General features: G+C 38.6%; 1 protein-coding gene across 2 annotated transcripts in view; it reads right to left on the minus strand.

Annotated features, from left to right (window-relative positions):
- Positions 1-20,722: 20,722 nt before the first annotated feature.
- fars2 (phenylalanyl-tRNA synthetase 2, mitochondrial) overlaps positions 20,723-22,113 on the minus strand; it is a 156,875-nt gene continuing 155,484 nt past the window's right edge. For both annotated transcript variants that reach the window (XM_060869620.1, XM_060869619.1), the window contains exon 7: positions 20,723-21,622. In XM_060869620.1, the coding sequence (XP_060725603.1) occupies positions 21,484-21,622 (139 nt within the window). In that variant the 3' untranslated portion in view covers positions 20,723-21,483. The remainder of the gene's footprint in view (positions 21,623-22,113) is intronic.

The following is a 22,113-nucleotide window of genomic DNA, read 5'->3' on the forward strand; positions in this document are numbered from 1 at the left end:
GAGGATGAAGGTGAACACAGGTTTCATTAGAGCCCCCGTATCTTTATGAACTGCTGGTCATGTAACACGCATTATCTACACATGCTTTCTTTAAGGTCCTAACTATGCTCTTTAATATACTTGAGCTCGCAGACTCATGTGATAGGTAACATTGCTGTAATTGATAGGGAGGACAGAAAAAGCCATCCATCCCACACAGACAGCAGCTCTGCTCTCTCAGACACCAGGACACAAATGGCTGAGGTATCATCAGGATTCTCACCAGCTACTACACAGCAACTGTTGTAAAACTGATTCTCACATTCTTAGCTCACAACGGAATCCAATACATCCGACCCATCTATTCTATTCTATTCTATTCTATTCTATTCTATTCTATTCTATTCTATTCTATTCTATTCTATTAAATTTGACCCTACTCCATTATGGTCTATTTCATTCTATTTTGTTATATTGTATTGCAATCTATTTTTACTCACATTTAATCTGTCCCATTCTACTCTATTCTATTTATATTCTACTATTCTGATCTACTTTGTATTGTACTAATCCGGCATGTTCTATTTTTTTGTATTATTGTTTCCCCTGTATTCTGTTCTATTCTATTTTACATTATATCTAATCTAGACCACTTTCTTTTGCTTTCTTTTATTCTATTTTAGTTCTACTCTGTTCGAATTTTCACTTCAGTCTACGCTGTTTTCTGTAATATTCTATTTCATTCTATTATACTAACATTTATTCTGCTGCATTCTGCTCCATTTTATTTAGTTTTGCTTCTTATTTTGTTCTAACATGGTGTGTTCTATTCTATTGTCTGTTTTTCTAGATTCTGTTTTGTTCTATTCTACTCTGATCTTAAACTACAATATCATATTCAGAAATGTATTTCTATACTGTTTAACTGAATTTCATTCTATCCGGTTATATTCAAATCTACTCTATCATATTCTGTTCTGTGTTACATTACTCTGTCCTTTTCTAGTCTGTTAAGTTATATTCTGCTCTTGTTCTGTTTTATTATACTGAATCTATTGTACTTTCTTCTATTCTATTCTATTCTATTCTATTCTATTCTATTCTATTCTATTCTATTCTATTCTATTCTCCAAGTAGTTTGCTTTTTTATGTGTGATAAAATGCGGTGTGTCCAGGACCAGCATGCAAAGAACTCTGTACAATGTGCAAAGTTACAAGTGCAGGAAGATGACAGTACAATTTTATAAACACACAGCATACACTAATAATTACACAGCACACACTAATTAAAAAGAACAGCATCGTATACAGATGGGAGAAAAATCTTTTGCACACTTAGGACAAGAAGAAGAAGAAGAAAAATAAATCTATTGTTTTTTTTTTCTACAGGCTAAATTAATAAGTGCATTCTGTCAGTATGATTTCTTATTAGAGTTCACAGGTCACTGTAAAGGATGTAAAGTAAACCTGGCAACAAGACTTTTACTTAGTTGAATTTCACAGAGGTTCTTTCATCATCAAGTAACAAAAAATATGTACCTTAGTGGAAAATAACAAAATAGCATTAGTGTTTCCCTTCAAGAAAGTGATGTATATATCCTCTAATAACTTGTATATAACCTGCAGCCCACCTTTTCCATTTATAGCTGTCACTTTTGTCTTCCTAATGACATTTGGATCATCTCCATTGTAATATGTGCCTCCCAGCTTTACTGCAAAATAATAATAACACAACATTAGTCTCAGTGACAAACATAATCCTTCTGAAAGCCTGGTTTTCTATTTGTGAGTAATAATTCATCACACTGCTTGTTATGAAAAGGAAGCTCTCTGATACGATCAGTTTGACACTGTCTTTTATATCAAGGATTCGTAATGATTGCTGACATTGTAGGAACATGCAGGCATCAGGTCAGGATGGATTTCACGCTTTTTTCAGTGTTTGCGTGTTCTTTTTAGCACAGTAACGCATCTCACCCATCTCTAATACTGGTGATGTCTGATAAACAGGAAGCTACACCCTGCAGCACAGCACAGTAAGAAATGTCTGGGGAGGTAGCTGTGACCTATTGGATATCAGAATTGCTTTGCAATGTCTTTGATTAATAAGAATTTCTCCATTCTGCTTGGCAAATGGATAGCACCTGTATCCTGCCAACATGATTACTTCTTCTTTCTCTTATGTGAAGCTAATTTACAGGTCAGCTTAATGGATGTAAAGTGAGTCTGACACACTGCCCTTTACTCCTCGTCTCTAAGAAATAGCCTCTGTGACCCACAGATGTAATTATATCAGGAGAAATTACACTCGCCTTGTCGGTTTATTAGGTGCGTACAGAGAGGTGGACTGTTCTCTGCACAGCAGTGACACTGATATGATAGTCTGGCAATCGTACAAGTATATCAAAGACAACAGTAGTGTGTATTAGTAGTTATATAAACACTCAAGAGTCCCCTACGGTTTAAATCGAAACTTTTTTAAAAGATTGAAAGAGGGAATTCTGTCAAGATAAACATTTTAAATAATGCTTGGCAATGCCTGGCCATGTAATATACACTAAGTAACCAGGATTTTCTACATAATATAGTAAACATGTATGTTAATAAAAGGTTTTGTTTTTTTTCCCCCAGTGATTTAAGATGGCCCAGGACCACATTTTGTTTCTGATAACTATAGAAGACTTGACTATGTCCATGTTTATCTTGCAAATACTGAGCTTTAAAAAAAAAAAAATATATATATATATATATATATATATATATATATATATATATATATATATATGTATAAATTTTTTATAAATTGAAATAATTAAGGGGGGCACGGTGGCTTAGTGGTTAGCACGTTCGCCTCACACCTCCAGGGTTGGGGGTTCAATTCCCACCTCCGCCTTGTGTGTGTGGCGTTTGCATGTTCTCCCCGTGCCTCGGGGGTTTCCCCCGGGTACTCCGGTTTCCCCTGGCACTCCGTCCAGGGTGTATTCTGCCTTGATGCCCGATGACGCCTGAGATAGGCACAGGCTCCCAGTGACCCGAGGTAGTTCGGATAAGCGGTAGAAAATGAGTGAGTGAGAGTGAGTGAGTGAAATACTTAAATTAAGATGGCCATCTAAAATGTTCATACTCAAACTCCCTATCATGCTGCAAATATGAGTAAAATTACGTGATTTTAAAATAAAATAGTTATATTATCCTTATAGTATTGCTAAAGAGTTGTCTATTCACTGTACTTGCTGTTGTTATAGTAACTTATGTCCTATTCGGACGGGATTAGTTTTACTTGGGGACGTGGAGCAATGCAATTTTACCTCAGGACGTCTGTAATATTAATTGGCCAATTCGCACGGTGACGCACCACAGTAACCTCCTTGTCGTCATGTGCGTATGACGTTGCTTCCTGTTATCACGTGCGCAAACAGATAACATGGCGCCTCCATGCTTGCAAAACGCGCCAAAAACTACGTTTAAACAGGAAATGATGGAATTTTACCGTACATATTTACAGCGGGTCTATTTGGACGGGATTAGTATTACCTGAGGTAATTTTTCTGGACCTTTTTACAGAAGGTAAAAGTCGCCGTAATCTTTACTGATATTGTCTCTAATGATTACAGAGATGGCACATTCGGACGGGACTAAAATCACCGAGAAGCTCTGGTAATAATTACTTTACCCACAAGTCCCCACGTCAAACTAATCCCGTCCGAATAGGGCTTTAGTCTAAATGGGTCATGTTATTATCACATCTAATTTATGTTGCTTTACATTACATTACATCACACCTCAAGCAATTCTTGCTGTACCTTTAATGCTGCTTAACTGTATAAAAATGGTACGATTGGCAACAGCTGCCATAACTGAGAAAAGAGAAAACAGTTGAGGTGTGAGAATATCACTTTCTTACAGCTAATTATCTTCAAACAATAGGTTACTGAAAAACCAAAATAGGATGACGTGAAGTGTTATTTACAGTACAATGTGTTGACAATCATCAAGCAGTAAAAAACAGTTCAGCTTTACTACATTTTATGGCTAAATCAGCCATGCTTCATACAGACCGTGACTCTTTAAAGGGTCTCTCTAAAATAAAAGAGAGCATAAGAGCTATGGCCTTTCTTATCGTTGTCCAAATAAGCTTTTTTGGAAGACAAGCAGGCATTTTTGGTATCCCTTCAGCTTTGCTACAAGCAGCGAATGTCTGATATGGTTTCAGTTGGATTTTATATAGTAAAGAAAAACATTACTCTACTGGGGATTCAGTTATCTTCTCCATAATATCATTTTCAGCAGCCTGTGCTCCCTTACTGAGACCCAAACAGAAAGAGAAACTAATGCTTTTTGATATTATATTTAAGGTGAAATAGAGAGTCTGAGTGAAAGGGTGGGTGGGTGTTGGGGACGATCAAAAAAAGTGCAACAGGAGGCCTGGAAGATAAGGGAGAGGGTGAGAAAGACAGAAGGAGAGAGACAGGAGGCTGAGAGACAGCACAGCAGTGTGAGGTAGATGGTGAGGAAGAAGAGGGATGAGAAACAGAATGTGTACGTTTGCTGAGGAAAATAGAAAAAAGAAAGAAAGAAAGAAAGAAAGAAAGAAAGAATGTTAATCTAATTGGCTAATTATTTTCTTGTGTGCAACAGACAAGGATCACCTGCAATCACGCAGTACGCCGGCTTTAGCCATACAGTCTGGGGTCATGAGGTCAGAACTGTCGTACTCTGTGTATGAGAGAGAGCGAGAGAAAGAGAGAGCGAGCGAGAGAGAGAGAGAGAGAGAGAGAGAGAGAGAGAGAGAGAGAGAGAGAGAGAGAGAGAGAGAGAGAGAGGGAGAGAAAGAGAGATTGAAAGAGAGAGAGAGAGAGAGAGAGAGAGAGAGAGAGAGTCACCTACATGGGTTTAAGCATGTATAGATGAGCGATAAAAAAAAGACAAAAGAGACAAGCGTGTCTTCTCAAGTCACAGCTACAGTATTCTCTACAATCTCTATATTTAAACAAACCTCCACAAATAATGCTGCATTTTAGTCTTTTTCCATCCAAAATAGAAATCTTGCAATGACATCATCGTTCTTACAGGGCTACACCTACATGACTAACCCCTCCTCTTCGTCTCTTTTCCCTTCTACACACATTTGGTAAGGATAACAAGGAGCTGGAAAGGTTTTCCTCACAAGGGTACAATCTCATTAAGCATTCCACAGCTGTGCAGAGGAAAATGTCTTCATCAGTTTCTGTCAGATGTGAGCTTTGCTGCACAGCAGAGGTGTGATACAGACAACGAAGACGGTTTCAGGCAAACTCGGCTGCCTCTGCAAACTGCCATGGGCCACTTTCTAAAAATACCTGCCCTAAATGCACAAAACTAACGTGGAGACAGAATTTAAGCTTGTTTTGCACTCTCACTCATATGAAAGAATAAACACCCTGTAGATTTCCTGTTTATGTCAAATAGTATGACACGGGAAAATGACTGTATAGCCATCCACTCAGTGAGGACCTGAATACATAAACAAACACAAATTTCTTCTTACTGATGATGCATTTCTTTCCTGAAGGGCGTGGTCTCTGACTGGATGACTCCACCCCCATCCACAGGGCACGAAAGCTCACTGAATGGATTGATAAGGATGAAAATGATGTAAATCATATGAGCTTTCACACTCATCAGATCTAACACCAATTGAACACCTCTGGGAAAATTTGAAGTGACTTGTCATCAAGACACCAACTGAGAGACTGTCATTTAACATCAGGTATGATGTTCATGCCTCCAGTACAGTTCTAGAGACTTGTACAACTGATGTTAAAGTGCACTGAAGCTACTTTAGTGGGTCATGGTGGTCTAGCACCTTGCTAATACAACACCAGTAATGTGATAAAGTGTGTTTATTTTTCTCAGTGTTTTTAGAGTTTTTGGAAACTCTAGTTTCCAGATCAGCATTTTCTGAAACATTCAAATACCCATCTGGCACCAACAAGCATGCCATGCTCGCAGTCATTGAGAGCCACTTTTTAACATTAAATAAAGTTCTTGGCCTGTATCAGCATGATTTATGAACTACACTGCTGCCACATGATTTGCTGATTGGATAATTGCATGAATGCATATATTTGTGGGAATATACACTCCTTGATCACAATTGGTACACCTAATTAATTGTGCAGTTACCCAATCAGCCAATCAGGTGGCAGTCATATTCATAAGGATAGAGTTTAATTCCTTTAGATCATCAGAATAGAAAAAAATTTTTTTATCTCTTTGATTTTTTACATTGTCATTGATAGTGGTGCCTGATGAGCTGGTTTGAGTATTTCAGAAACTGCTGATCTCCTGGGATTTTCATTATACGACTATCTCAAGAGTTTACACAGAATGGTGCAAAAAAAACAAAAAAAACAAAAGCATCCGGTGAGAGGGAAGTATGCAGGCTGAAACAATTTGTTGATGTAGGAGAGAGCATAGGAGAATGACCAGACTGGTCTGAGCTGCCAGAAAGTCTATAGTACATCATATAATCAGTCTTTACCCTCATAGCAAGATGCAGAAGAACACATCAGGTTCCACTCCTGTCAGCCAATGGCAAAAATCTGAAGCTATCACAGGAAAAGACTCACCCAATCTGGAGAGTTAAAAGTTGAGGAGATTTTTTTTCTAATCCTCATCTGTCCAGTTTGGGTGTCCATGATAACCTCACACACTTCTATTCTGTAAAACTTACCAAAAGAGCTATAAACTGCACTGCGATAAACAAGGTCAAAAGCTGACGTGACAATCCTTTGTTCTTAAAAAATGCATCAGTAGTCTCATATACACTTTGTACACTTTTATACAGAAATTGGCTGGCAGGATTTTCTAAGCATTTTGGAGTAACTGGAGACTTTCACTGTCATACTTGCTTTGGTTTTTGCATGTAATCCCTGACAGCAAGTATTCATTTCTGTTAAAAAAGATACACTGTGCATTACTGGATATATCCTTTACATTTACACCAATTTGCAAGTTAAGTCAAGTCAAGAAGCTTTTATTGTTATTTCAATCATATATAGCTGTTGCAGTACACAGTGAAATGAGACAACGTTTCTCCAGGATCATGGTGCAACATAACACAAACACAGAGCTAAGGACTTAGTAAGTCCTAGATACATAAAGTGCAACTGTGCAACCTGGTGCAAACAGTGCAGGACAAGACAAAAAAGACAGTGCAGGAAAAAATACAGTGCAGGGCAAAAGACAGAAAGACAGTACAGGACAAAAGACAAAAAAAGACAGTGCAGGACAAAATAAAAAAATACAAGACAATACACAAAAACAGCACTGACCAGTGTAAATACTGTATATTCAATCAATGTCCCGTGTGCAGAAATACTGGAATGAACACATTAGTATTATAGCAGCAGTTACATAAGGTATTGTAAAGTATTGTGCAAAACAGCAATCGACTGAAATGTGAGACAGCATGTGCAAAGAACCAAAACAGTGTTCAAAACAGCATGTAAACAGTTTGATATGATGGTGCTGTAAACATGGATGTAAAATTGGAAGAGTGTGTATTTGGTATGGGTCATTGCAGTCCAAACAGTTGCAGATACCTTAATATATTTTTTTCTAAAGATATATTCTGTACTGCATACATCAAAATACACCTGGAGATATACAGGGGTTGGACTGCCTATACAATGCATGGCAGGACTTCATCAGTAAAGCAGAATTGTGTCCAAACAACACAGAACTACTGCAGCAAAAGTGACAGGAAAATTTAATATTCACCTTAAAGACCTGTTTCGAGGTGGTGTCATGAAACCTGGACAGATGAAAAATGGACATAAGTGATATGGTCTGATGAATCATCATTTACACTATCCCCAACAGCAGGGTGAATTGGAGAACCTTCAAGGAAGTTTACAACTTGGACTGTCTGGATCCAACTGTCAAACATGGGGGCGGATCTGTGAAGATCTGGCCAGCCATATTAGTCACACTGGTATTCTTCTGGCCCCATCATTATCCTACATGATCAGGTTACTGCCAGCAAGCAGTATTTGAAAATACTAAGTGATCAGGTGCATCCCATGATCCACATATTGTTCCAAAACAATGATGCTTTACTCACATCCAAAACTGTTCAGTCTTGGCTTGAGGAGCACCAGTATGAACTTTAACATCTGTCCAGGAAAGCTCAATCACGTGACTTGAATATCATCAAATCAATTGTGGAATAATTTTTAAAATCAAAAACAATTGTGGAGATGCGTGAGAACCATGTTCCCTGCTCCAACCGCTCTGAAGCAACGAGAAGATATTCTGATAGATGATTGGTACAAAATTCCAGTAGATGATTTTCAGATGTTGTATGAGTCTATTCCATAAAAGGTTGGAAGCTGTATTAAATGAAAATGGTGGACCAACACCTTATAAATAAAGAGATTTTACATATTACATGGGTGTTCACATTATTTTATCAAACCCTATGTATATATATACACTCACCGGCCACTTTATTACGTACACCTTACTAGTACCGGTGTGGTCTTCTGCTGCTGTAGCCCATCTGCCTCAAGGTTCGACGTGTTGTGCGTTCAGAGATGCTCTTCTGCATACCTCGGTTGTAACGAGTGGTTATTTGAGTTACTGTTGCCTTTCTATCAGCTCGAACCAGTCTGGCCATTCTCCTCTGACCTCTGGCATCAACAAGGCATTTGCGCCCACAGAACTAACGCTCACTGGATATTTTCTCTTTTTCGGACCATTCTCTGTAAACCCTAGAGATGGTTGTGTGTGAAAATCCCAGTAGATCAGCAGTTTCTGAAATACTCAGACCAGCCCGTCTGGCACCAACAACCATGCCACGTTCAAAGTCACTTAAATCACCTTTCTTCCCCATTCTGACGCTCGGTTTGAACTGCAGCAGATCGTCTTGACCATGTCTACATGCCTAAATGCATTGAGTTGCTGCCATGTGATTGGCTGATCAGAAATTTGCGTTAACGAGCAGTTGGACAGGTGTACCTAATAAAGTGGCCGGTGAGTGTGTGTGTATGTATATATATATATATATATATATATATATATATATATATATATATATATATATATATATATATATATATATATATATACACACATTAGTTATAGTCCTTGAATGGCTGTTTCTAAAGCTGTAGGAGGTGAAACCAGATGTAGGAGAACCAAAAACTACAAGCCTATATATATATAAAGTTCTGAGCATTTCTGCTTAGGTGGGAGGATTGATTTCTTATGCTGGTCAGTAAATATTCAAAAACATTTTCAACCATTATAACCATCCTTTAATGATGCATGAATGCATGAAAAGGGCGTGGAAATGCAGAAATGCACCACTGACCTGAAAATGAAGTGCATCTTGGCTGCAAAACTGAGTAATAAAAATACATGATTCATATTGCGATCTAGAAGCAATTCTCTTCCCGGGTGAAGAGAATGGAATGAAGTGTATCTTATGATTCATGTATGCTCACCTCACTTTGCCTCGGGTAACAATATGGCCTGCCTCACCTTCTGTTAATGTGAGATGGCTGATTGTAAGCAGCTCATTGTAGAGCTGACAGTGAAGCTGGTATTATTCTCAGACCAAACACTCCTGAAATATCACCTGCTGTGATAAAGTGATGCATGTTCTAATAAACAGATACCATCAAATTAAAAGTAGGTAACTTTATGCACAAACTGCATCAGTTTTGGTGCACAAAATTAGGAAGGGCAAGATGATGAGGGTCTTGCTATAAGAAAGCATAGATAGCAGGGATTTCATGCTGCACAAGATGAGACAGATTTGCAACAGCTGTTTGTAAACTGAGCTTCTTTCTGGAAACCTGATCGGATTGGAATCGTGCTAAATTTCCATGGCAACCGGTTCTCGCCGCCTCGTGTCTCATATCTGGCTGGATTCCATGCCTGCCTTATGAGCCCATGTCTTGTCCTTGTGTGCTCTAAACAGTCCATTTTGTTTAGACATCCCTCACTAGTTTACACTGGAGAAACAGTCGGCACGAGTGCCAGTACGTCACTTCACTCTCTTTGGACCACAGCTTGATTTCAGTTAGAAAAATAAAGCATCAGTTTGTGTGACTTTGTTACTCCCTTAAAAAACGTGGAAAAATGGCTGTGTAGCAGATATGCATTAAAACTGAAAACAGTATCTGTGAGAGGAAACACACAATGCTTCTTCCTCTAGGAAACAACAGCTTGATTTTATTTTATTTTCACATACTGCAAAATATCGTTAACCAGTTCAGACTAGATCATGTTTCTTCTGACAAATTGAGCATTTGCATTTCAGACTAGAGGCTTAAAGCTATCTCTGTTTCTGTACAAGCATTACACAGCTTCACAAGTTTTGATCCTTATAATCTGACTCTATTTTAAAACCTACATGAGTTTTTTAACCACTAATCAGCCTACACATGGAAAAGCCACAGTCTCACCTGCCACAAAAAAAAGGAAAGATTATTTTAAGAGCTGTGTGCACAAAAAAAATGATTTATTAGTAGTGGAAAGACAAGCGTTCTAGTCCAGAGATGGATTGTTAATCAATTTGATAGTGATGAAGAGATGTTGAGTTGGATTGTATCAAAAATAATGAAACAAGAGCCAAAAGAAATTTAGCAATATTCATGTCCTCATCTATTTTAGTTAATCATTTCAGTAGATATGGTTACATGGTGCCTGTTAATCAGTATATCATTTAATATTAAGTTTAAAAATATCTTAATTAATGTATAAAATTTGTATTTCTTTTAATATGTCAAATAAAAAATAGAATCACCTCATGTGTGTCTGATTACTGCATTAATCTCCTTGACCAACACAGCTAATGAAAAAAATTAATTTCAACTGTGAACGGTGAACGGTGAGCACTGAGATGGACATAAAAAGAACATTTTAAAGCAGATATAGGATGTTCAATTGGAAGAATTCAATCATCTGGTTCATTATTTCGATATTCACAAGATTTAATAATAAGATATTTACATAATAATAAAAATGCAAAGACAAAAAAACTGAATGCAATTCTTTTTCCTCAGTGGATCAGTGGCAATAATTAAGAACGAGAGCATCTACTGAATATGTGATAATTAATAAATGTTCAGACATAGTTACTAGGAACATTTACATATTCTTCTTTTTGCTGAGAATATTTTGCTTGTTAGGCATTAAAACTCAGTAATTACCATAAGCTGAAACATGCTTAAGCTTGGAACTCGGCTAATATGCTGAGCTAATATTTGCTACTTTTGACACTTTTACAGAACTGATGCACTTCTAAAATTACAGGTCTTCCTGAACTGAAATATGCTTCTGTGTGCATTTCATCTTGGCAGAAGGAGAGGTTTAGCAAGGTTAGAAAGTTCATTCATTCATTCATCTTCTACCGCTTATCCGAACTACCTCGGGTCACGGGGAGCCTGTGCCTATCTCAGGCGTCATCGGGCATCAAGGCAGGATACACCCTGGACGGAGTGCCAACCCATCGCAGGGCACACACACACACTCTCATTCACTCACGCAATCACACACTAGGGACAATTTTCCAGAGATGCCAATCAACCTACCATGCATGTCTTTGGACCGGGGGAGGAAACCGGAGCACCCGGAGGAAACCCCCGAGGCACGGGGAGAACATGCAAACTCCACACACACAAGGTGGAGGCAGGAATCGAACCCCGACCCTGGAGGTGTGAGGCGAACGTGCTAACCACTAAGCCACCGTGCCCCCAGGTTAGAAAGTTAAATAAAAAAAACATACAAAATTTTAGGGAAATATCTTTATGGTGGATCATCATATATTATTGTCACAAAGATGACAAAAGATACAGCAACTACCTATATGTTTTCCAGTCCACAATGACACGTTTTATCAGATGGGATGGGGTTTAGAATAACAACACTTCATTTGAACACCTATATAAAGAGCTGTCAGGGTTTGGTCACGTGGAAGCATGTTCAAGTGCACAAGTGTCGAAGGTGTAAAATAAACAAACAAACAGTGAACATAAACCAAAAGAGCAAAACATAAAGACTATGAGCATTTCTATGGAAGGCAATGGAACGATGTGCACCAATTTAACAGTGGTGCACAACAAGGCGGAATGAGGAATAAGAGCTAATGTTTAGTTAGACATGTGTCAAAGAAACATGCAGGGGCTGATGGGTAATGTAGTTCAAAAAGAACCAATAAAACAAACAGTGATGTGGATGTGTGAAGTCCTTAAGGAGAAAAATAAATTGATCCTATTTCTCTATGATCATTAAAATTCATGGACCTGATCACGTTGAAACACAAGCTTAGCTCTCGAGAACAGCTTGAAAAATACATCTTACAGTCAAGCTGCAACATGGTTTCACTCCATGACATGACATGTCTGTCTAAAAAGACGTTGTCAGTTAGAGAAACTGTAAAATAGTCCATATAAAGTGGACTTCAGAGTCTTGCTTACACCAGCAAATTACGGCTGCACAAAGCTGAAAGATTTTACCGGCTGCTACTTGTAAAGGTAAACTTTCAGTGATGCTCGGTGCCTCAGATGACCAGTAGTAAGCAGTGGAGAGTTTGTAGTGCGTGCATGAAGGAAGTTGTTCCTTTGTTGAATGCAGTGCTGTGATGGACATAAATGCTGGAAATTTAGCTGAAAATGTAGGTCTCTCAAAGGCAAATGAAATTAGTAAGTCAAGCCATACTACAAAATCAAAATTAAGTTATTACAACTTTAATACAATGCAATAAACTGCTGATTCTGATCATGTTTTAGAGAAGTGAAGCCCAAATCTTAGTAATCTAGCCATGGGGGTCACAGTCCAGTGACTTCTGTGCCAGTTCCAACCCCGGATAAATAGAGAGGGTTGCATCAGGAAGGGCATCCGGCGTAAAACATTGCCAAATTTAACCATACGAATCGTCAGTACGGATTTCATACCGGATCGGTCGAGGCCCAGGTTAACAACGACCGCCATCGGTGCCGTTGACCTACAGGGCACCGGTGGAATAGGAACTCTGAATGTTGGTACTATGACAGGGAAAGAGGAGGTATATGGATGTAATTAATGAGGATATGCAGCTAGTGGGTGTAAGTGTTGAGGATGCAGAAGATAGGGATAGGTGGAGAGAGATGATTCGCTGTGGCGACCCCTGAAGGGAAAAGCCGAAAGAAGAAGCCCAAATCTTAGTCCTCAATATTTGTGGTGCAGCACGGTTTGAAGATTTTCCGACTAAACCTAACAGATCTGGGTTTGTTAATATAGATATGTCAACTATTCTGGACTCTTACTCTAGCAGGAGTGTTATAGCTATGACTTCCTTCACATCTGAAATTACTTGGTCAATGCAAAATAATGGAATATAATAAAGTGTGTAAGAAAGCTAGGCTAAGTGAAAAGTCATTTAAAGTTTGGTACCAATAAAGACCGTAAAGTTCTTGTTAAATAAGATTTTTTTTTTTTCTTCAGTGATCACCGTCTCCTGGTCAGGGTCACTGTGGAACTGGAGGCACATAATATACACACTCTAAATAAGACACATTTTATATATTTATTACTATGATGTAGAAGGAGATCAGATAACATTAATGGAGTCCATTAATGCAGTCCTTGGTCAGCTAGAGTCTCAGCTACTGGTCAGCATTAAAAAAGAAAGTGACAAAATGAAAGTGATCTTTTCGCTAAACCTAGGTGACATGGTTTTATTATACTGTATGAGTAAATCTTCAGAAGTATTGTTTGGCGAGTATAAAGCCATTTCCTTTCATGTACAACAAGGTCAAAGATACTTAGAGACCCTCGGAGTGGGATTTTGGACCATTTGTTCATCCCGAACATTTCAGCCTTCAAAAAATTTGTAGGTTTGTGAGTGTGGATCTTCTCTTTAAATAAGATCAATTAATACATAAGTTAAGATGGTCATTGCTAAACAGTTTTCGTTCCATTTTTTGTGTCGATCTGGACGTGGCTTATTATCTCATTATAAGCTGCATTGTAAGCTGCATTTAGGTTTTGGACAAATATCCTGATACTTAGCAGAGTTAATGATCTCACCAGTGTTCACAAGAGCCCCTGAAACACTAGTGACAAAACAGACCCAAGTATCCATGATCTTGCCACACATTTGTTATGGACAACTTCAAGAACTTCAGTGCAGAAGGGTGTGGGGATCGATGGTTTAGTTTAGAAATGCTCTTGGGATGTTAATTATATTTTAAAATATTATCTGAAGTGGGGCACGGTGGCTTAGTGGTTAGCACGTTCGCCTCACTGCTCCAGGGTCGGGGTTCGATTCCCGCCTCCACCTTGTGTGTGTGGAGTTTGTATGTTCTCCCTGTGCCTCGGGGGTTTCCTCCGGGTACTCCGGTTTCCTCCCCCGGTCCAAAGACATGCATGGTAGGTTGATTGGCATCTCTGGAAAATTGTCCGTAGTGTGTGATTGTGTAGGTGAATGAGAGTGTGTGTGTGCCCTGTGATGGGTTGGCACTCCATCCAGGGTGTATCCTGCCTTGATGCCCGATGACGCCTGAGATAGGCACAGGCTCCTCGTGACCCGAGGTAGTTCGGATAAGCGGTAGAAAATGAATGAATGAATGAATGAATATTATCTGAAAAAAAGGTTATGATAAAGTTTTATTGTTAAAGTAAAAAAAAAAAAAACAAACAAACAAAAAAAACAGATGTTAATTCAATTCAGTTTTTTTCCATTTTCTTGAATGGCGCCTATAATTCTGTAATCAACTGTAGCACCAAATCTTTTTTCCCTACCTGTCTTATCAGGTACTTTATGGTTTCCCACTTACAAGATCCCCTAAAGCTAAAACCTTTCACTAATTATTATATTACTGCAGCAGTATGGTTTTCAGCTGTAAGTATGCTGTCTGTAGAGCAGTTTAATAAATCCACACTATCAAAGAGACTTTAATTTTCTGCAGCTTTCTCCTTTTCTCTTACAGACTCCCATTTTTCCAGTTGACATGCAGCACAAAACAAATAGCTGCAGGGCACCTGAAAATGAAATATAACAAGTGAACACTTTGAGAGCAGTGAGAAATAAGTCTGAGACACACGTCATAACTGCAACTTTGAAATGCTACTCACACCCCTAAAGATCTGCTGTGCTTCAGTTCATGAAAGCCAAAGCAGACAGAACAAATGTTTTTTTTAGTCCCAAGAATATGAATAGATAAAAAAAAAAAAAAAAAAAAAACAGGTCTGTTATTCTAATTAATGTTACATAAGACATAAACCAGATGATTAAGTTTATGAAACCAAGTCCGCTTGAGACAAGGAGATTTTAAGAAAGTGAATTTCAACCTGGGAAATTTTAAGTATTTTGCTCCTGGGAACATTTCCTGGTCTCCTTTTTAGAAAGTAATCCAGGTATGTTATATTTAGCGTCAGGTTTTCGGTTCGGAAAATCCAGAAGCATTGTGGTTTGAGACACAGCTAGGCCGTGCCGGCTGAGCAGAACAGAGGAGACTCGTTCTCTCGTTGCTCGCAGCAGGGCCCAGTGGATTTTGACTGCATCATGGGAGTTTAAGAATCAGACCTGCAGCAATGTTGTGATTAATACGGGTGTCACCTAGAGAACCAGCCTGGGAGCTCAGCCATGGCCCTTAACGGGATCTGATCTGAATAACTACACAACATAATATACTCCTGCCATTCCCTGAGGCTTATGTTAATACTGGTATTAACCCTATTCCTGACAGTAGTGAATATATGACACCGGACGTTACAGGTGTTAACCCTTGAACTGCTAATGGTGGGAGTTGCAAAAGGTATGGTCTGGGATTTAAATGTGTAATGAATAACACATTAAAGGATATGCTGTTGTAGAAAAATAATCTGCTTACATGAAACAGAGTTACCGGTACTGCCCCCGAAGTGTTTTATTCCTCTTATACCACAGCAATTTGCCAGTGGTTATAATGAACAGAATGAGTACAATGTTGAAGAACATCCACAAGCCCAGGTTACTTCCAGTTATTACGCAGATTACTATACACAGCAGCTATAAACTTAGAATCTCCTTACAGAAGACTTCGCTATTTCAATTATCATACATTTTTCTTTGTTTTAAAACATTTTGCATGTTTACTAGCCTTAGATTATATCAACCATCCACCATACAAATCCTTGTTAAAGGAGCCGTTACTATAGAAACAATATAATATTACAACTATTAATATTAACCTGTGTGTCTGAACTGCTGTGATAGAAATTAATTAAATGCTTCTGACCAGTCAGACTGTTTAATATATTTGCTAAGTGCACATAAAAGTCTGTCATGTCAGATATAATGCATAAATATATACTAATATACTTGGTTCCAAGTCTTGTTTTTACACATTGCTGCACGGAACGCTCCCTGTCATTATAAAAGCACAGTAAGGATGCAGCAACACATCTCTTCTCAGGTTTTTAGACACCTGCTGCCTAGCTCTCTTCTAACGTTCACACTGAGCATGTTAAATTCTGTTTGCATGAGTCAAACTCAAGAATCTATGATACCGTTTTGCTCTTACAGATCAGAGGAATGATAATATTGGTCTCAGTCTACAGCAGAAAAAAAGCTAAGAAGAATCTAAAAAAAAAAGCAATCCGAAGATTCCGATCACACGGTTGTCTAAGGTTTTGTGCGATCATTATAGATCTTAACTTCAGAATATTGATGCCAATCAAGATATCGATGGTCAAAGGTCCAGCATAATCAGACCTTTCTCTTGGTGAAAAAACTATATTTCATGCTTCCTTTACCGACTCATGCAATATAAACCAGCATTCAGTTGCCCTATGATGTGGCAGAACATTTCTACCCCATCCTTGATTAGGGTTTTTTTTAACACTGGAGACGTGCCCTAGTTCTAGATTGTGTATTAATTCTTATGAAATAAATTCTTTATGAAATCATATTGAATCTACATGTCACAGTGCAGAGTCGATATTCTCTATATAATATACAATATATAAACTATATCACCCTAAACAACTTTTAGAATGCCCCGGGGCAGCAGCACTCTAAGCCTTTTCCTTACTCACCCACACCCCACACCAGAGGCTGACTGATGCCTTGTTTGCCTTTTTCTTCTCATGTAATTTCCACAAATTGATCCGCACTGATTTCGGGTGGTGTTTGAGTGCCTCTGGTTGTGGTATTGACTCGCACGGCGCTCCACCGCTCCTGGACAAGCCGGTATTCGAACCTCCAAAATAAACTCTCTCATTCTTACAGAGGTGGAAGACTGAACATTGTCCAATTTCCCACATGCTCTATAGTTCCTTGATTTGAAGTTATAACACAAAGAACTTTAAATTAACTTCCACCTTCAGCCAACAACCCAAGGGCAAGGTGTTAGTTTATTTTTTTCCTGTAAAACTTCTCTCTAAAACAATCTTTGTGTACTCTCTTACACATCTTGTTTCAATACAGTGCATTTTTTCAATACAAACCCAACAATTGACTGGAATTAAAACTGACAGGACAATATGTAGTTTTCCTCCTGTTTTTATATAGCAGTGTTTCAATTTGCACACAGTCATGTTTATAGAAAAAAAAATCAATCCAAACTTCAACTATTGCATCCATGAAACAAGAGGGTACTCAACTCTCAACTCAATAGAAGAAGAAAATATTTTTTGCCATCCAATCAAAAAAAAAAAAAGACATGAAATGATTTTGCATATCCAAAGTGGAGCAAAAGTAACACATTAACACAAAAGGCTAAGCCCCAGGGGATGGGCTCGGTGCTCGGCAAGCCGTGCAGCATCCATTCAGCTTTTGATTGCAAAACATCACACATTCATTACCGTGACTTCAATTCAGCTCTCTCCCTGAAGAGGCTATCCCTTCTATCTATTGTCATCCTTCATAAACATGGGAGGGAGGGACAGGGTGCACACACACAAACACACACACACACACAATGCTGGAATAAATTGGATGCAGCACACTCTTTTCTTTGGCATGCTCTAACAAATACCATATTGGTGGCTCTGAGTTTTCCCCCCAACTTGTCCCAGTGTACAAATGCAATAGAGCAAAGGTTTTACTGTTTATTCCAGCACACAATAGTGGGACTGAGGGAATCATTGCTGTTTTTGTTTAAAAAGCCTGCTTAACGAACAGGAAAACAATTGCAAAAGGAAGTATTTGTAAGAGGTGAGAACTCTGTACTGTCACTTGCAAACTCAATGACCTACTCGACATTTTTAATTAACAATACAACACGGCTTGTCTAGTCTTACGCTAAGCTCACGTATCGAATGTCTTAATGAGAAAAAAGTAGTAACAACAACAACAACAAAAAAATAAGGTCTACTACTGTGATATCCTTTGGCATTCCAACAAAAAGTTGCACAGTTAATGTTAAAGCTAGAAATAAGGATTACAACTCTCATTAGTAAGAAATCCAATTAAAACACACAAACATTTTTTTAACAATTTTTAAAAACAACAAGATAACAATTTTTGTTATACTGAGTGCTATCGACCAGTGCTGACGACACACTGGCCAGATCCTAAAACTTCCAGAAAGTTAGATTCTACATTTTTAACACAATAAAACCTGGTAGTTTAGGTACCGTCAGGAAAAAATGGCTCCAAAATGTTGATGTACCTTTATACAATTTTGATTGATATACAGTAGGAAGATTGAGATTTTTATGAAATAATGCGATTCTAAGTTCCATTCTAAGCTCCAGGTCGAGTTTCGCTTGTTCTCATGTCAGTGTGGGTTCTCCGGTTTCTTAACACTTCAAATACTATTAGGAAGGAGTGTATGAATGCATGCATGGTGTCCAGCATGGTGACACACGCAAGGTGAATGCCCCTAGGGATCAGCTCTGAATCCACACTCACCCTGAGCAGGAGAAAACAGTTACCGAAGATGAATCATTAAATTTCTGAAAGAGGTTTTAAGAAATGTTTACAGAAATATTTTATATCATATTAATATTTATAAAAATGTTTTGTTTGGTTAATATTGTATAAAATGATGATTATATTTTTTTATGTGCCCAGACTGCAAAGATTTGAGCACATGCTATCACTGGGGACACTGACTTTGTCCAGCTGTTATTGTATTGTGCTTATTTTGTTGGTGAATGCAAAAAGTTTAAGAACTCCTGGCCTAAGCAGGATTGGTCTAGAAATCCCCCAAAAAAACTCATAAAACCCTGGTCACACGGTTGGCTTAGTGGTTAGCACATTCGCCTCACACCTCCAGGGTTGGGGATTCGATTCCCGCCTTGTGTGTGTGGAGTTTGCATGTTCTCCCCGTGCCCCGGGGGTTTCCTCCAGGTACTCCGGTTTCCTCCCATGGTCCAAAGACATGCATGGTAGGTTGATTGACATGTCTGGAAAATTGTCCATAGTGTGTGATTGCGTGAGTGAATGAGAGTGTGTGTGCCCTGCGATGGGTTGGCACTCCATCCAGGGTGTATCCTGCCTTGATGCCCGATGACGCCTGAGATAGGCACAGGCTCCCTGTGACCCGAGGTAGTTCGGATAAGCGGTAGAAAATAAATGAAACATGTAACACAAATACTAAAAAGTTTTGGCCCTGTAGGACAAATTAGGTTATACCATATAAGTTAGAATTAAATAAAGAAAAAACGTGCTGTTCAAATCACGAATCTGATTGTTCGGAGTGTTGATTCATTTTCTATAACAGCACCTGTATAATAGTGGCAACTTCAAGGCAAATCACAGGTTTATATTAAAGCATTAATACAATATGTAACATTTAACAACTCATTCACACTGACTTGTATGCTGAACACTTCACGGAATCTAAGACTAACAAGAAACGAATTACAATGTTTTATTATTAAAGAAAAACAAATAATCTTTGTGTTCAATCAATGTAAATTTAATATTTATAGAAGGAATCTCCAATGTCGGTGTCCTGCGAGTCATTTTCTGCCGTAGGAGCGTCTTCAGAACAGAGGGTTTGTGCTTTCCATTTTCTTAGTAACATTCTCCATTTCTTTTTGTTATATTAATGTCAAGGAAGTGACAAATGGTCAGGGGATAACTTTTGTAATCTGATAACACATCATATGTACAAGATGATAAAAAGTTGTTCTTTAATTAAGAAAAACATCATTTGCAAATCAATCTGATATAAGAGGAAAAAAACCACTTCAGGATATGCTCTCGATATACATAGGGGTAGTGAAAGTGACTCTGCTTCAACTTATTCATTCATTCATTCATTCCTTCATTCATTCATTCATTTTCTACCGCTTGTCCAAACTTCTTGGGTCACGGGGAGCCTGTGCGTCATCTCTGGCGTCATCGGGCATCAAGGCGCTTCAACTTTCATTCATTCATTCATCTTCTACCGCTTATCCGAACTACCTCGAGTCACGGGGAGCCTGTGCCCATCTCAGGCGTCATCGGGCATCAAGGCAGGATACACCCTGGACGGAGTGCCAACCCATCGCAGGGCACACACACTCTCATACACTCACACAATCACACACTACAGACAATTTTCCAGAGATGCCAATCAACCTACCATGCATGTCTTTGGACCGGGGGAGGAAACCAGAGTACCCGGAGGAAACCCCCGAGGCACGGGGAGAACATGCAAACTCCACACACACAAGGTGGAGGCGGGAATCGAACCCCGACCCTGGAGGTGTGAGGCGAACGTGCTAACCACTAAGCCACCGTGCACCCCTGCGCTTCAACTTATTATGTTATAATTTAATGATAAACAACCAGTAACATTTATTTCTTTATCATCAATGCTGGAGTGCAGGACAATCAAATTTTCACGACTGATCAGACATGTGCAACAATTTGTGCCATATTTAGATTATTGTTAATCACAGAACAGTCTAACAAATAAAACATTACATTACAGGCCCTATCTCATTTATCCCTTTATTTTTCCTGATGTATTTTACTATCTAACTAATTTCATGGAAAAGTCATTGTGTTCAAACTGAAATGGTCAATAAAAGAAATTGAAAGTTAGCAATAAGTGATAAGGAAGTCTTTTTTTTCAGACTTCTCTTTTGTCTTCCCTGCTGGCTGAAATCCACCGAAGTAAATGGACTACAGAATGTCTGCATTAAATCAAAGACCTTTCCCTCCAGGCGACACACTGCTGTGATGGAGGTATTTAAGATCAGCTTCTCAGAGCTTCAGATGCAAGATTACTGCAGGCGGCAAGAGAAAAGGGATTTAAAAGCACTGCATGTGTTTGGTATATAAGGGCGATAAAACTGGTAAAATAAGAGAGATCAAGGTCAACAGTGCATGTGGGAGGACAAGATTTTTATTTAGAACAACAAACCAAAAGTAATTTTGTTTTGAAGTATAAAATGATCTACGATAGAGTCTGTGCAAGCTGTCTCTCTAAAACAATGACCTCCTGCCTTGTCCAAGATTTGTAAGGAACGCAGCCTACAACAGTGTGTTTTGGGACAAATCGCATTCTTTGGGATGGTGTGGTTGAGTGGATTCAGGTTGAGAAGGAATCAGAATCTCCCTTGTACACCCAGGTCTTGCTCAGCTGCCCGTTCGATGGCTTGGTGAATCAGCCGCACTTCCTCTTGGCTCAAAGTTCTCTCCGTGTGACGGTACACGACGCGGTAACAGTGGCTCACTTTCTTGGTTCTGTAGGAAAACAAACAGCAGAGACTTTTTAGACCTTATTTACAGCCGAATTTACACTGATAACACGTGCAAAACTTTTCAGATCTAAGAAAAGGGATTAATTTATGTGCACTTTATGTATTATAGATCAAAATCCACACAATTTGCAGAATATGTCAGATATTAAATATTGTATGTTTAAAAAGGTTCCCATGCGCCAAAAGAACTTCCATGTGTCTCCATGACTGGAGTTAAAGACTTTTATTGAAGCCCTGACGTAAAATTGACACTCATTGTTACAGCTCCCTGCATGCTCAGTAGCATGTTGCTAATGTTAGCCTCAATGTACCTATTACTCTTTCCTTCGAGTGATTTTATCATTTTTCATTATCATCATGCTAACAACAGGTTTTTTATTCAGCTTGATTATTGCTTTATAACCTGGGGTAAAGTTTTTTGGCCCAAGCGATTAAAACAAAACTGGCTGACAGGTGACTAGCACAGAAGCAGCC

The sequence above is a fragment of the Tachysurus vachellii genome, chromosome 5 (genome assembly GCF_030014155.1).
Source record: "Tachysurus vachellii isolate PV-2020 chromosome 5, HZAU_Pvac_v1, whole genome shotgun sequence".
NCBI classification, from domain to species: domain Eukaryota; kingdom Metazoa; phylum Chordata; class Actinopteri; order Siluriformes; family Bagridae; genus Tachysurus; species Tachysurus vachellii.